General features: G+C 34.0%; 1 protein-coding gene across 1 annotated transcript; it reads left to right on the top strand.

Annotated features, from left to right (window-relative positions):
* Nucleotides 1-1,605: 1,605 nt before the first annotated feature.
* slc24a5 (solute carrier family 24 member 5) lies at nt 1,606-15,075 on the top strand. The gene is made up of 9 exons (XM_067389502.1): nt 1,606-1,762; nt 2,065-2,244; nt 2,321-2,404; nt 3,636-3,739; nt 3,836-3,936; nt 10,749-11,032; nt 11,202-11,408; nt 14,218-14,319; nt 14,393-15,075. The coding sequence occupies exons 1-9, from the start codon at nt 1,606-1,608 to the stop codon at nt 14,713-14,715; spliced, it is 1,542 nt and encodes a 513-aa protein (XP_067245603.1). The 3' UTR covers nt 14,716-15,075.
* Nucleotides 15,076-15,133: the final 58 nt, after the last annotated feature.

Genomic DNA, 15,133 nt, shown 5'->3' with positions numbered 1-15,133 from the left:
AATAAGATTAAACTAACGAACATAAATCAGTTTGATAAAAATAAAAAATAATTGAATAAATATTTATTTAAATAGATAAATAAGTTAATAAATCTGATTAAAATGAATACATTTATAATGATAAATAAATAAAATGTGATGTAAATAAAATAAACTAAAATATTTGATTAAAATAAGTTGATAACAAATATTTAATAAAATTTAGTTTAAATGAATAAATAATACGGCTAACAGTACAGTACTATAGTAAGTAGATCAGAATGCAATGATGTAAATAAATAAATAAAACATTATTTAAATAAATTTGATTAAAATAAATTGATTTTTAAACAATTATTTAAAATAAACACATTTTATGTAAAGAAATAAAAACTTTGTGCTTTGACTAAAAGTATGTAAAATGAAAAATATTTTATGTAAAAATACATTTGATTTAAAAAATTATTAAATAAAAATTATTTAAATAATGAATTAATAAATTTGATTAAAATGAATAAATTAATTAAAATAAATTAAATTTGATGTAAATAAAATAAACTAAACATTTGATTTAAAATAAGATGATAACAAATGAATAAATAATACATCTAACAGTACAGTACTATAGTAAGTAGATCAGAATGCAATGATGTAAATAATAAATAAAACATTTTAAATAAATTTGATTAAAATAAAAAAGATCAAAATAAATACAAATTGATTAATAAACAATTATTTAAAATAAACACATTTTATGTAAAGAAATACAAACTATGTAAAGTGAAAAATATTTTTATATAAAAATACATTTGATATAAAAAATGATTAAATAAAAATATTTAAATAAATAATGAATTAATACATTTGATTCAAATGAATAAATTAATTAAAATAAATTTGATGTAAATGAAAAGCAAATAAACTTTTGATTAATATAAATAAATAAATAAATGATTTAAATAAATTAATTTTATTATAATAAATTTAAATAATTTCTAAATGCATTTAACTCAAATAAATAAATGTATTAAAATAGATTTTTATTTAAATAAATAATCCATCTAATAGGCAAGTAGGAAAGAACGCATTGATGCATTATAATAGAAACTGAATATTTTCCAAATAATATTATATGCATATTTATAATATTAATTTTTCATAATAATAATTAGATATTTATGCAAAAATAAAAAAATATATATAGTTTCCTTTTAAATTTGAGGATGGGGATGATCATATTTGGGGCTCTAACCCTGATCTAGAATAAACTGAAGTCAGTCCAGGACTAGAGACGCTCCTGGTTAAATCCATCCGATCACATCCAGCAAAATAACAAGAGGACAAAATATGAATAATTCATCAGTCATCTCAATGATGCGTATGTGCAAGCCATAAACAGATTCAGTGTGCGCAAACTGATTGATCTCCTGAAGAGGCACATAATTTTGCATGAAAACATTTGTATTTGTCAAACTGTTTCAGCCCTGAAGGCTTGAGACTCGTTCATGCAGAATAATGAGTCTCGTGATACACACACACACACACACACACACACACAGTCCAGGAATAAACTTCAGCTCCGGCGGCTCCATGAATCTCCTCAAGCATCAGTAATCGGTGGGAACGATGAGGAAAGACGCGGTTCTTCACCGGAGGAAGCGGAGAGATGTTCTGCTCTATATCATCGCCGTAGTTTTGCTTATATTTGCAGCGATTCATCTCGTCTTCTACGTCGGAAAGAGTTTTCAGGGTTCGGCTCCTGCGAGAGTCCGTCGGGATGTTGGTGAGAGAGATTTGATTCATGTTGAGATTCATTCAGCAAGAGTTTGAGTCACGTGTGTTTCTGTAGCGCTTTATACCATTTAAAGCTGCTTAATTAACAGTAAAATAACATGTTGATGTTGCAAACAAATCCAATTTCAGCTTTAAGCAGCTCTAAAAACACAATAGAGTGATTATTCAGATCAAGTTTTCTTCTCATCTGAAAGTTCAGTCAAATCAGTGATGTGAATACTGAATATTAATTGTCTTTTAAACCCTTCAGAAATCACTGGAGCTGATAATGAAGATCTGTGTGTTTTGCAGAAAATGCGAGCGACTGCGTCCCGCCACAGTCCTCTGAATTTCCCGAAGGATTCTTCACGCTTCAGGAGAGGAAAGACGGAGGGATTCTGATTTACTTCATGATCATCTTCTACATGCTTCTGGCCGTCTCCATCGTGTGTGATGATTATTTCCTGCCGTCACTCGAGGTCATCAGCGAGCGTAAGCCGGTGTTTCGTCTGGTTTTGTCTGGCAGTGTGTGTGCGCTGTGATCTGACTGGATCGGGTTGTGTTTCAGGTCTCGGTCTCTCACAAGATGTTGCTGGAGCCACTTTCATGGCAGCGGGAAGCTCGGCGCCGGAACTCGTCACGGCGTTTCTGGGTAATCTCAGAAATATCACAAATCACATCTCCCGGCAGGACACAAGTTGGCATGTCTTATAAAACAGTAGAAAATGTAAATGTCTGGGAGAAAGAGAAGAGCATATGGATAAATCTGAAAAAGCGTGACGAAGCGAAAGAGAACTCAGTTAAGTCTGTTTTTCTTTGCGCACACAGAAAGCCGCCTCTCAGACAGCACACGAGTACTGAACTGAGCTCTCTTTCACGTCTTTTTGCACTTGAACAGACAAATACACACAAAATTATGTCAAAATGAGTATTCATGTAAGCACAATGTAAACAGTTGGGAGAATATCAGATGTGTATCAGTGTATTAGATCCGTGCATTCAGTCTTAAAGTGACCGTAGCCTAATAAACCTGCAGCTGTCCGTCATTAATGTTAATCAAACAACAAAAGAAAGAGAAAATCACTCAATGTTCTTGACTGAATAACTTTAATAGCTTTAAAAGAGGTGGATGATTATATTTGACTTTTTTAACTTTAGTTAGTGTGTAATGTTGCCGTTTGAGCATAAACAACATCTGCAAAGTTACGACGCTCAAAGTTCAATGCAAAGAGAGATATTTCAAGAGAGATATATCAACTACAACGAGCTTCTTCCTGGATGTGTGACATCACTAACCCTAAGATTTACATAAACCCGCCCCCGAGAACACACGACAAAGGGGGCGGGGCCATGTTGGGCTGCTTTAGAGAAGAGGAAGAGTTGTTGTAGTTGAGTGTTGTTGACATGCCGTCATTTTACACCAAACGAACGCTGGATTTACTCAAAAGATGAACATGACGGCACATGCTAGTGGATGAGTTGAATCAACTCCACAGCAACTACATCAATTTATCCACTAACCATTCAGAAACGTCTAAAAGTTGTAACTTCTTCCTGAGTCTCTCCATCAGTGTCGACTCCGGTTTGAACAATGTAAGGCTGAACACTTTCCTCATTTTGGCTGCGTGAGATTCTCCAGCTTTGTTGTTGTTGAGCTGTTAAAGCTCCGCCCTCTTCTGGAGCAGCAGCTCATTTGCATTTAAAGGGACACACACAAAAACGGCGTGTTTTTGCTCACACCCAAATAGGGGCAAATTTGACAAGCTATAATAAATGATCTGAGGGGGATTTTGAGCTGAAACTTCACACACACATTCTGGAGACACCAGAGACTGATATTACATGAATTTAAAACAATGACTTTGAGTGTGTTTCCTCCTCAGGTGTGTTTGTGACTAAAGGAGATATTGGCGTGAGCACCATCATGGGATCGGCCGTGTATAACCTGCTGTGCATCTGTGCGGCGTGTGGCCTCTTGACCTCTGTGGTGTGTGACATTTTCAGCCGCATTATGTGCTGTAAGTGTGTCGGTGTGTGTCTGTAGTCTCTGTGTCTCAGCTGTGTGTGTTTTCATTCTGTTCAGACGGCTCGTCTCACCTGCTGGCCGTTGTTCAGAGACTGTGTCGCTTACGCCATCAGCGTCGCCGCAGTCATTGCCATAATCTCAGATAACAGAGTTTACTGGTGAGTCTGTGATGTTTACGGTAATGATTCTCCCAGCCAACGTTCCCATTAAAGGGTTAGTTCACCCAAAAATGAAAATAATGTCATTAGTTACTCACCCTCATGCCGTTCCACACCCGTAAGACCTTCGTTCATCTTCAGAACGCAAATTAAGATATTTTTGATGAAATCCGATGGCTCTGTGAGGCCTGCATAGCCAGCAATGACATTTCCTCTCTCAAGATCCATTAATGTACTAAAAACATATTTAAATCAGTTCATGTGAGTACAGTGGTTCAATATTAATATTATAAAGCCACCAGAATATTTTTGATGCGCCAAAAAAACAATATTAGGACTTATATAGTGATGGCCGATTTTAAAACACTGCTTCAGGAAGCTTCGGAGCATTATGAATCTTGAGGCTTGAGGGTGAGTAATAAATGACATTATTTTCATTTTTGGGTGAACTAACCCTTATTAAAAAGTTATTTCTGAATGTTACTTTTGAATGTTCTCTGAAACATTTAGTAACATTTAACCCTGTATTAAAAAACTTGTCTCCAACTTTTGTATTCCCGGGTCAGGTTTGACCCGATGGAACGTGAGCTTATAAAACAGTCACAACTTAATATTTTTCAACTAAAACTATATTGTAGATATGTGAAATGTGTATTTCTCCTCTGTCAAACTCTCTTTCCTTTTTCAAATTTGGACTATTTGGTCTTTGAACTTTTGTTCTACAAACACATTGGGCTGTAGTTTATTAGATATAGTTTATTTATTATGTCAGTTGCATCTTTTGTCAATTTATAGTGTCTTTATATGTGCATATTCAAATTTACCAACAAAATTCATATAATCAAATTCAAATAAAAAAGGTAATTGTGACTTTATATCTCACAATTCTGACTTTTTTTCTCACAATTGCGAGTTATAAAGTCAGAATTGTGTAATATAAAGTCAGAATTGGGAGATATAAAGTCAGAATTGGGAGATATAAAGTCGGAATTGCGTGATATAAAGTCGGAATTGGGAGATATAAAGTCAGAATTGCATGATATAAAGTCAGAATTGGGAGATATAAAGTCAGAATTGCATGATATAAAGTCAGAATTGGGAGATATAAAGTCAGAATTGGGAGATATAAAGTCAGAATAGGGAGATATAAAGTCAGAATTGCATGATATAAAGTCAGAATTGGGAGATATAAAGTCAGAATTGGGAGATATAAAGTCAGAATTGTGTGATATAAAGTCAGAATTATGAGTTATAAAGTCAGAATTGTGTAATATAAAGTCAGAATTGGGAGATATAAAGTCGGAATTGCGTGATATAAAGTCGGAATTGCGTGATATAAAGTCAGAATTGGGAGATATAAAGTCAGAATTGTGTGATATAAAGTCAGAATTATGAGTTATAAAGTCAGAATTGTGTAATATAAAGTCAGAATTGCGTGATATAAAGTCGGAATTGCGTGATATAAAGTCAGAATTGGGAGATATAAAGTCAGAATTGCATGATATAAAGTCAGAATTGGGAGATATAAAGTCAGAATTGCGAGTTATAAAGTCAGAATTGTGTAATATAAAGTCAGAATTGCGAGATATAAAGTCAGAATTGGGAGATATAAAGTCAGAATTGGGAGATATAAAGTCAGAATTGCATGATATAAAGTCAGAATTGGGAGATATAAAGTCAGAATTGGGAGATATAAAGTCAGAATTGGGAGATATAAAGTCAGAATTGGGAGATATAAAGTCAGAATTGCATGATATAAAGTCAGAATTGGGAGATATAAAGTCAGAATTGGGAGATATAAAGTCAGAATTGCATGATATAAAGTCAGAATTGGGAGATATAAAGTCAGAATTGGGAGATATAAAGTCAGAATTGCATGATATAAAGTCAGAATTGCATGATATAAAGTCAGAATTGGGAGATATAAAGTCAGAATTGGGAGATATAAAGTCGGAATTGCGAGATATAAAGTCGGAATTGCGAGATATAAAGTCAGAATTGGGAGATATAAAGTCAGAATTGGGAGATATAAAGTCGGAATTGCGTGATATGAAGTCGGAATTGCGAGATATAAAGTCAGAATTGCATGATATAAAGTCAGAATTGCATGATATAAAGTCAGAATTGCATGATATAAAGTCAGAATTGGGAGATATAAAGTCAGAATTGGGAGATATAAAGTCAGAATTGCATGATATAAAGTCAGAATTGGGAGATATAAAGTCAGAATTGCATGATATAAAGTCAGAATTGGGAGATATAAAGTCAGAATTGGGAGATATAAAGTCAGAATTGCATGATATAAAGTCAGAATTGGGAGATATAAAGTCAGAATTGGGAGATATAAAGTCAGAATTGCATGATATAAAGTCAGAATTGGGAGATATAAAGTCAGAATTGCATGATATAAAGTCAGAATTGGGAGATATAAAGTCAGAATTGGGAGATATAAAGTCAGAATTGCGAGATATAAAGTCAGAATTGTCAGATATAAAGTCAGAATTGTCAGATATAAAGTCAGAATTGTCAGATATAAAGACAGAATTGCATGATATAAAGTCAGAATTGTCAGATATAAAGTCAGAATTGTCAGATATAAAGTCAGAATTGTCAGATATAAAGTCAGAATTGCATGATATAAAGTCAGAATTGGGAGATATAAAGTCAGAATTGCATGATATAAAGTCAGAATTGGGAGATATAAAGTCAGAATTGGGAGATATAAAGTCAGAATTGCATGATATAAAGTCAGAATTGCATGATATAAAGTCAGAATTGGGAGATATAAAGTCAGAATTGCATGATATAAAGTCAGAATTGGGAGATATAAAGTCAGAATTGGGAGATATAAAGTCAGAATTGCATGATATAAAGTCAGAATTGGGAGATATAAAGTCAGAATTGGGAGATATAAAGTCAGAATTGCATGATATAAAGTCAGAATTGGGAGATATAAAGTCAGAATTGCATGATATAAAGTCAGAATTGGGAGATATAAAGTCAGAATTGGGAGATATAAAGTCAGAATTGCGAGATATAAAGTCAGAATTGTCAGATATAAAGTCAGAATTGTCAGATATAAAGTCAGAATTGTCAGATATAAAGACAGAATTGCATGATATAAAGTCAGAATTGTCAGATATAAAGTCAGAATTGTCAGATATAAAGTCAGAATTGTCAGATATAAAGTCAGAATTGCATGATATAAAGTCAGAATTGGGAGATATAAAGTCAGAATTGCATGATATAAAGTCAGAATTGGGAGATATAAAGTCAGAATTGGGAGATATAAAGTCAGAATTGCGAGATATAAAGTCAGAATTGTCAGATATAAAGTCAGAATTGCGAGATATAAAGTCAGAATTGCATGATATAAAGTCAGAATTGGGAGATATAAAGTCAGAATTGGGAGATATAAAGTCGGAATTGGGAGATATAAAGTCGGAATTGCGTGATATAAAGTCGGAATTGCGTGATATAAAGTCAGAATTGGGAGATATAAAGTCAGAATTGCATGATATAAAGTCAGAATTGGGAGATATAAAGTCAGAATTGCATGATATAAAGTCAGAATTGGGAGATATAAAGTCAGAATTGGTAGATATAAAGTCGGAATTGCGAGATATAAAGTCAGAATTGGGAGATATAAAGTCAGAATTGGGAGATATAAAGTCAGAATTGCATGATATAAAGTCAGAATTGCATGATATAAAGTCAGAAATGGGAGATATAAAGTCAGAATTGGGAGATATAAAGTCAGAATTGGGAGATATAAAGTCAGAATTGTGTGATATAAAGTCAGAATTGGGAGATATAAAGTCAGAATTGCGAGTTATAAAGTCAGAATTGCGAGTTATAAAGTCAGAATTGTGTAATATAAAGTCAGAATTGGGAGATATAAAGTCAGAATTGGGAGATATAAAGTCAGAATTGGGAGATATAAAGTCAGAATTGGGAGATATAAAGTCAGAATTGTGTGATATAAAGTCAGAATTGCGAGTTATAAAGTCAGAATTGCATGAAATAAAGTCAGAATTGCGAGATATAAAGTCAGAATTGCGAGATATAAAGTCAGAATTGGGAGATATAAAGTCAGAATTGCATGATATAAAGTCAGAATTGCGAGTTATAAAGTCAGAATTGGGAGATATAAAGTCAGAATTGGGAGATATAAAGTCAGAATTGTGTGATATAAAGTCAGAATTGGGAGATATAAAGTCAGAATTGGGAGATATAAAGTCAGAATTGGGAGATATAAAGTCAGAATTGTGTGATATAAAGTTGGAATTGCGAGATATAAAGTCGGAATTGTGAGATATAAAGTCGGAATTGCGAGATATAAAGTCGGAATTGTGAGATATAAAGTCAGAATTGGGAGATATAAAGTCAGAATTGGGAGATATAAAGTCGGAATTGGGAGATATAAAGTCGGAATTGTGTGATATAAAGTCGGAATTGCGAGATATAAAGTCGGAATTGCGAGATATAAAGTCGGAATTGTGTGATATAAAGTCGGAATTGCGTGATATAAAGTCGGAATTGCGAGATATAAAGTCAGAATTGTGTGATATAAAGTCAGAATTGGGAGATATAAAGTCAGAATTGGGAGATATAAAGTCAGAATTGGGAAATATAAAGTCAGAATTGCGAGTTATAAAGTCAGAATTGCGAGTTATAAAGTCAGAATTGGGAGATATAAAGTCAGAATTGGGAGATATAAAGTCAGAATTGGGAGATATAAAGTCGGAATTGCGAGATATAAAGTCGGAATTGTGTGATATAAAGTCGGAATTGCGTGATATAAAGTCGGAATTGCGAGATATAAAGTCAGAATTGTGTGATATAAAGTCAGAATTGGGAGATATAAAGTCAGAATTGGGAGATATAAAGTCAGAATTGGGAAATATAAAGTCAGAATTGCGAGTTATAAAGTCAGAATTGCGAGTTATAAAGTCAGAATTGGGAGATATAAAGTCAGAATTGGGAGATATAAAGTCAGAATTGGGAGATATAAAGTCAGAATTGGGAGATATAAAGTCAGAATTGGGAGATATAAAGTCAGAATTGTGTGATATAAAGTCAGAATTGGGAGATATAAAGTCAGAATTGGGAGATATAAAGTCAGAATTGGGAGATATAAAGTCAGAATTGGGAGATATAAAGTCAGAATTGGGAGATATAAAGTCAGAATTGCGAGTTATAAAGTCAGAATTGCATGTTATAAAGTCAGAATTGCATGATATAAAGTCAAAATTGCGAGATATAAAGTCAGAATTGCGAGATATAAAGTCAGAATTGCATGATATAAAGTCAGAATTGGGAGATATAAAGTCAGAATTGCATGATATAAAGTCAGAATTGCGAGTTATTAAGTCAGAATTGGGAGATATAAAGTCAGAATTGGGAGATATAAAGTCAGAATTGTGTGATATAAAGTCAGAATTGGGAGATATAAAGTCAGAATTGGGAGATATAAAGTCAGAATTGGGAGATATAAAGTCAGAATTGGGAGATATAAAGTCAGAATTGTGTGATATAAAGTCGGAATTGTGAGATATAAAGTCGGAATTGCGAGATATAAAGTCAGAATTGGGAGATATAAAGTCAGAATTGGGAGATATAAAGTCAGAATTGGGAGATATAAAGTCAGAATTGGGAGATATAAAGTCGGAATTGCGAGATATAAAGTCAGAATTGCGTGATATAAAGTCGGGATTGCGTGATATAAAGTCGGAATTGCGAGATATAAAGTCGGAATTGCGTGATATAAAGTCGGAATTGCGAGATATAAAGTCAGAATTGTGTGATATAAAGTCAGAATTGTGTGATATAAAGTCGGAATTGCGAGATATAAAGTCGGAATTGCGAGATATAAAGTCGGAATTGCGAGATATAAAGTCGGAATTGGAAGATATAAAGTCGGAATTGCAAGATATAAAGTCAGAATTGCGAGATAAAAAGTCAGAATTGCGAGAAAAATTTACTTTAAATGGTTATATCTAAAGAAAAAGGTAAAAAAACAGATTTTTTTTTTTTTTTAAATTTCCATATGCAAAGATTTTTTTAGAAATGTTAATGTGCTGCTTCCGGGTTAAATGTGTATTGAATGTGATCAGAGGTTAAAAACCTTAGGCAAACATCAAATTACAACATTTCAGAATAAAAGTCCCATTAATGATGTATACATAACATTTTTATGCTTACATTTTGAGAACGTTATTAAATTATTAAAATACAAACATTCCACTGATGTTACATCCAGCTTTTTTAAATGCAATATCCCAAAATGTACATAAAAAAACGCTAATGAAATCGTGCGATATCCTAACTATAGCTTTTAGATTATAGGCTTCAAAATTCATAAAAGCTTTGTTTATTTGTGAAGATTATCTTGAAAATGTGTAAGAATCATAAACTTTTGTAGAGCTTATTTTCTGCAATAATCTAAAAGCCATATTACTGTATTTTTTATACTATCTTTTAGACTATTTGGTCTTTAAACTTTTGTTCTACAAACACATTGAACTGTAGTTTATTAGATATAGTTTTAGTTATGTATCTTTTGTTCTTTTATAGTGTCTTTTACCAACAGAATTCTTTACTTTATACTTTACTTTTTACTTTTATTACTGATATTTTGCACCAATTTCGTAGGAAGTGATGCTTTTGTTCTCTTTCTGGCTTTTAAGACTTATTCCTGCAGCACTCTATTTCAAATCAAGTTGGCGTACAAAATTGCAGCACTTTACACGTGTCTTTACACTTCGGCACATTGGTTTGCTGACACAAACGAAGCTCTTGTGTGTTGGCAGGTATGACGGCGCGTGTCTTCTGCTGGTGTACGCCGTGTACGTGGTGGTGCTGTGTTTCGATCTGAAGATCAGCGAGTACGTGATGCAGCGCTTCAGCCCGTGCTGCATGTGTCTGAGCAAGAGCTCTCGAGAGCGCGAGGAGCAGCAGCCGCTGGTGGGATGGAGCGACGACACCAGCCTGAGACTTCACCGGCGCTCTCGAGCCGACAGCGGCATCTTCCAGGACGACTCCGGATATTCCCACCTCTCGCTCAGTCTGCACGGCTTGAACGAGATCGGCGAAGGTACGTGATGATGTCACATCCTTGCGTTCCACTCGCTGCATTTTTTAAAAATAATTTTGGTGTTACCTACACTCTTAAAAATATATTTTTTTGCAGTGATGCCATAAAAAAGCCATTTGAACCATTAAAAAATGTCTCAATCTGTGTTTGAACACGTTTCCTCTCTCAGAGCAGAAGAGCGTGTTCACGATGCCCGAACACGACCTGAAGCGGATCCTTTGGGTTTTGTCGCTTCCGGCCATCGTGTTGTTGTTCCTGACAGTTCCCGACTGCAGGAGACGCTTCTGGAAGAAATGGTACATGATCACCTTCCTGATGTCTGCAGTCTGGATCTCCGGCTTCACCTACGTCCTGGTGTGGATGGTCACTGTCGTCGGTGAGCATGCTTTTGTTTCTTTCTGTTGATGTTCATCTGGAGGACCTGCAGTGCACTGATGGTGTGAGTGCTGGGAATCGCACTGCATGCGACAGATGAGCTTTAGGATCTACAAGTCAAGTCAAGCTGGGTGATTTGATATAAATTGATGATATATAATGATGATACGAGTGATCTTCTGGATTTACATCTAGATAGACTTATGTTTATAGTGTTGTCTTAAACAATATCAGTGCAGCAGTGATTCGAACACGACTGAGTGATCAAGACTTTAAATCTGGTCGGTTTCATTTGATTAAGAGATTTAAAAATTGTCAGTTTTGTTCGATTAGGAGATTTAAATATTGTCGGTTTTGTTTGATTAAGTGATTTAAAAATTGTCAGTTTCTTTTGATTAGGAGATTTAAATATTGACATTTTGTTTGATTAAGAGATTTAAATATTGTCGATTTGTTCGATTAAGAGATAAAAAAATTGTCAGTTTCGTTTGATTAAGAGATTTAAATATTGTCGGTTTTGTTTGATTAAGAAATTTAAATACTGTTGGTTTTTTTTGATTAGGAGATTTAAATATTGTAAATTTGTTTGATTAAGTGATTAAAAAATTGTCAGTTTCGTTTGATTAAGAGATTTAAACATTGACGTTTTGTTTGATTAGGAGATGTCAATATTGTCGGTTTTGTTCGATTAAGACATTTAAACATTGTAAGTTTCTTTTGATTAGGAGATTTAAATATTGACATTTTGTTTGATTAAGAGATTTAAATATTGTCATTTTGATCGATTAAGAGATTTAAATATTGTCAGTTTTGTTTGATTAAGTGATTTAAAAATTGTCAGTTTCGTTTGATTAGGAGATGTCAATATTGTCGTTTTGTTCGATTAAGAGATTTAAATATTGTCATTTTGATCGATTAAGAGATTTAAATATTGACAGTTTTGTTTGATTAAGTGATTTAAAAATTGTCAGTTTCTTTTGATTAGGAGATTTAAATATTGACATTTTGTTTGATTAAGAGATTTAAATATTGTCAGTTTTGTTTGATTAAGTGATTAAAAAATTGTCAGTTTCGTTTGATTGAGATTTCAATATTGTCGATTTGTTCGATTAAGAGATTAAAAGTTGTCAGTTTTGTGCGATTAAGAGATTTAAATATTTTCAGTTTCGTTCGATTAAGAGATTTAAATATTGTCGGTTTTGTTTGATTAAGAAATTTAAATATTGTTGGTTTTGTTTGATTAAGTGATTAAAAAATTGTCAGTTTCGTTTGATTAAGAGATTTAAATATTGTCGTTTTGTTTGATTAGGAGATTTAAAAATTGTCAGTTTTGTTTGATTAAGTGATTTAAAAATTGTCAGTTTCGTTTGATTAGGAGATTTAAATATTGACATTTTGTTCGATTAAGAGATTTAAATATTGTCAGTTTTGTTTGATTAAGTGATTTAAAAATTGTCAGTTTCGTTCGATTAAGAGATTGAAATATTGTCGGTTTTGTTTGATTAAGAGATTTAAATATTGTCAATTTTTTTCGATTAATTGATTGAAAAGTTGTCACTTTCATTCGATTAAGAGATCTAAATATTGTTGGTTTTGTTCTATTAAGAGATTTAAATATTGTCAGTTTTGTTTGATTAAGAATTATTGTTTGATTAAGAGATTTAAATATAGTTGGTTTTGTGGTCTTGTTATCATTTGCGATAAATATGCGATGGATCTAGTGATGGACTGGATCTAGTGTGGAGTCATGATGGTATGAAATTGACAGAGAAAGACAGCTGTTGTTTGTCCCGCTCTGTCACAGGTAGTATTATTATTCCGCATGTTAGTCATGTTTCTGAAATATTTTAGTGCAGTGTTGTGGATTTTGTTCCCAGCTGCAGTCGTCATCTAATCGTGCTGCAGACGTTCGGGCGTTTGAATGGGTCACACACAGGCGAGTCACATGCTCCCTGATTCCATTCCTGAAATGCCATCGCTGTATCCTGAAGGATTATGATGCTGTCAGCTCGACGTTCTCCGGTCCGTCCGGCTGAACCCCACGGGGCCCGTGAGAAACCATGTGATGCAGCCGCATATAATAGGATTATTATCCTGCACACGGTCACAGATTCACATGAGCACCAGCGGAGCTTTAGAGCCCGACACTAATGAGCAGGTACTGGGAGAGAAAGCACTGCGGTCCGACCCTCAGGACGTCACCCACTCGGGGAGTTTTGAACTTTTGAGCTCGAGAAGCCTGTGATGCAGTCACATGCTCAGCTCAGCAAAAAAAAAAAAAAAAAAATGCACTGAACACTTTTTATTTGATATTTTGCTTTATATTTACACTATCAGTCAGATGTTTGGAATAATATAATTTTTTTTTTCATATATAAAGGTTTTTGTGTCTCTTTTGCATTTATTTGATCAAACATACAGTAAAGTGTAATTTATTCCTGGGATCAAAGCTGAATTTTCGGCATCATTACTCCAGTGTAACATGCAGGACGCCAGGAAATTACATCAGAGAGAGGACTCTGATCTGATATTTAAACATCAGATCATTTCTAATAAATTTATGACAGTTGTCAAATGGTGAAACCCCAGGAAAACATCATAATTGTCATATTATTTGAATTTAAATTCAAGGTTTATTTTGAAAATCTAGTAAAAAACTTTATTTCATTAAAGGGTTCCGTCGGGCTCTTCATATGTTAAAATATTACATATGATGCGAATTTTACATAATTCTTTAAAATTTAGTGTTCTATGCAGAACCCACTAAACCTTTTTTCTACGAGTGTAAAGTTCTGCCTTGTTTTGTTCAGGTGAGACGCTGGGAATCCCGGATACAGTCATGGGAATGACGCTCCTGGCAGCAGGAACCAGCATTCCTGACACCGTGGCCAGTGTGATGGTGGCTCGTGAAGGTAAAGAGCCGTCCTCATGTATCCAAACATCACGTGAACCGTTCATATGTGAAGTTCTGTGTGTCTCTCACAGGTAAGGCTGACATGGCCATGTCCAACATCGTGGGCTCTAATGTCTTCGACATGCTGTGTCTCGGTCTGCCGTGGTTCATCAAGACGGTGTTTGTGGACACTGGATCTCCAGTGGAGGTCAATAGCACTGGTTTGGTCTTCATGTCCTGTACGCTGCTGCTCTCCATCGTCTTCCTCTTCTTGGCTGTTCACATTAACGGATGGAAGTTGGACTGGAAATTGGGCGTGGTGTCTCTGGTGTGCTACGTCCTCTTCGCCACGCTGTCTATCTTGTATGAGCTCGGGATCATCGGGAACAACCCAATCAGAGCCTGCAGTGACTAACGTTCTGCTGGAGTCGTGATCAGTAAAGCTGATATGAGGATGAAAATAATTTTTTGCAGTGCATGGACAAAAATAAGGTTGTTTTTTAAATGTTACTTTTTTCCTATGGTTAATTGATTTAGAACAAAAGTCAAACGATGGTCCGTTTAGAAACATTATTCTGTAACAAGGGATGCTTTTGACCTCAAAAGTATCAAATGTTTATATTAAAAATTAATATATTCACTTAAAACGTGTTCTAACGCTCTTTAAAATTGACTTTCCAATTTTTACTTCATATGCAATCATTTTAATCAGGAGTCGCATCATTAAAAATCAAAGGGGGTCTTTAATTTTGCTTCTCAAGTTAATGTATCTTGATTTAAGAATTTTTTTAATGGAAAAAACATTTTCTGCAGTGTAGTAAACGTCATCGTTA

The sequence above is a fragment of the Chanodichthys erythropterus genome, chromosome 7 (assembly GCF_024489055.1).
Source record: "Chanodichthys erythropterus isolate Z2021 chromosome 7, ASM2448905v1, whole genome shotgun sequence".
Classification (NCBI taxonomy): Eukaryota; Metazoa; Chordata; class Actinopteri; order Cypriniformes; family Xenocyprididae; genus Chanodichthys; species Chanodichthys erythropterus.
Note: the sequence above shows the minus strand (reverse complement) of the source record. Positions and strands in the feature narration are given on the sequence as shown.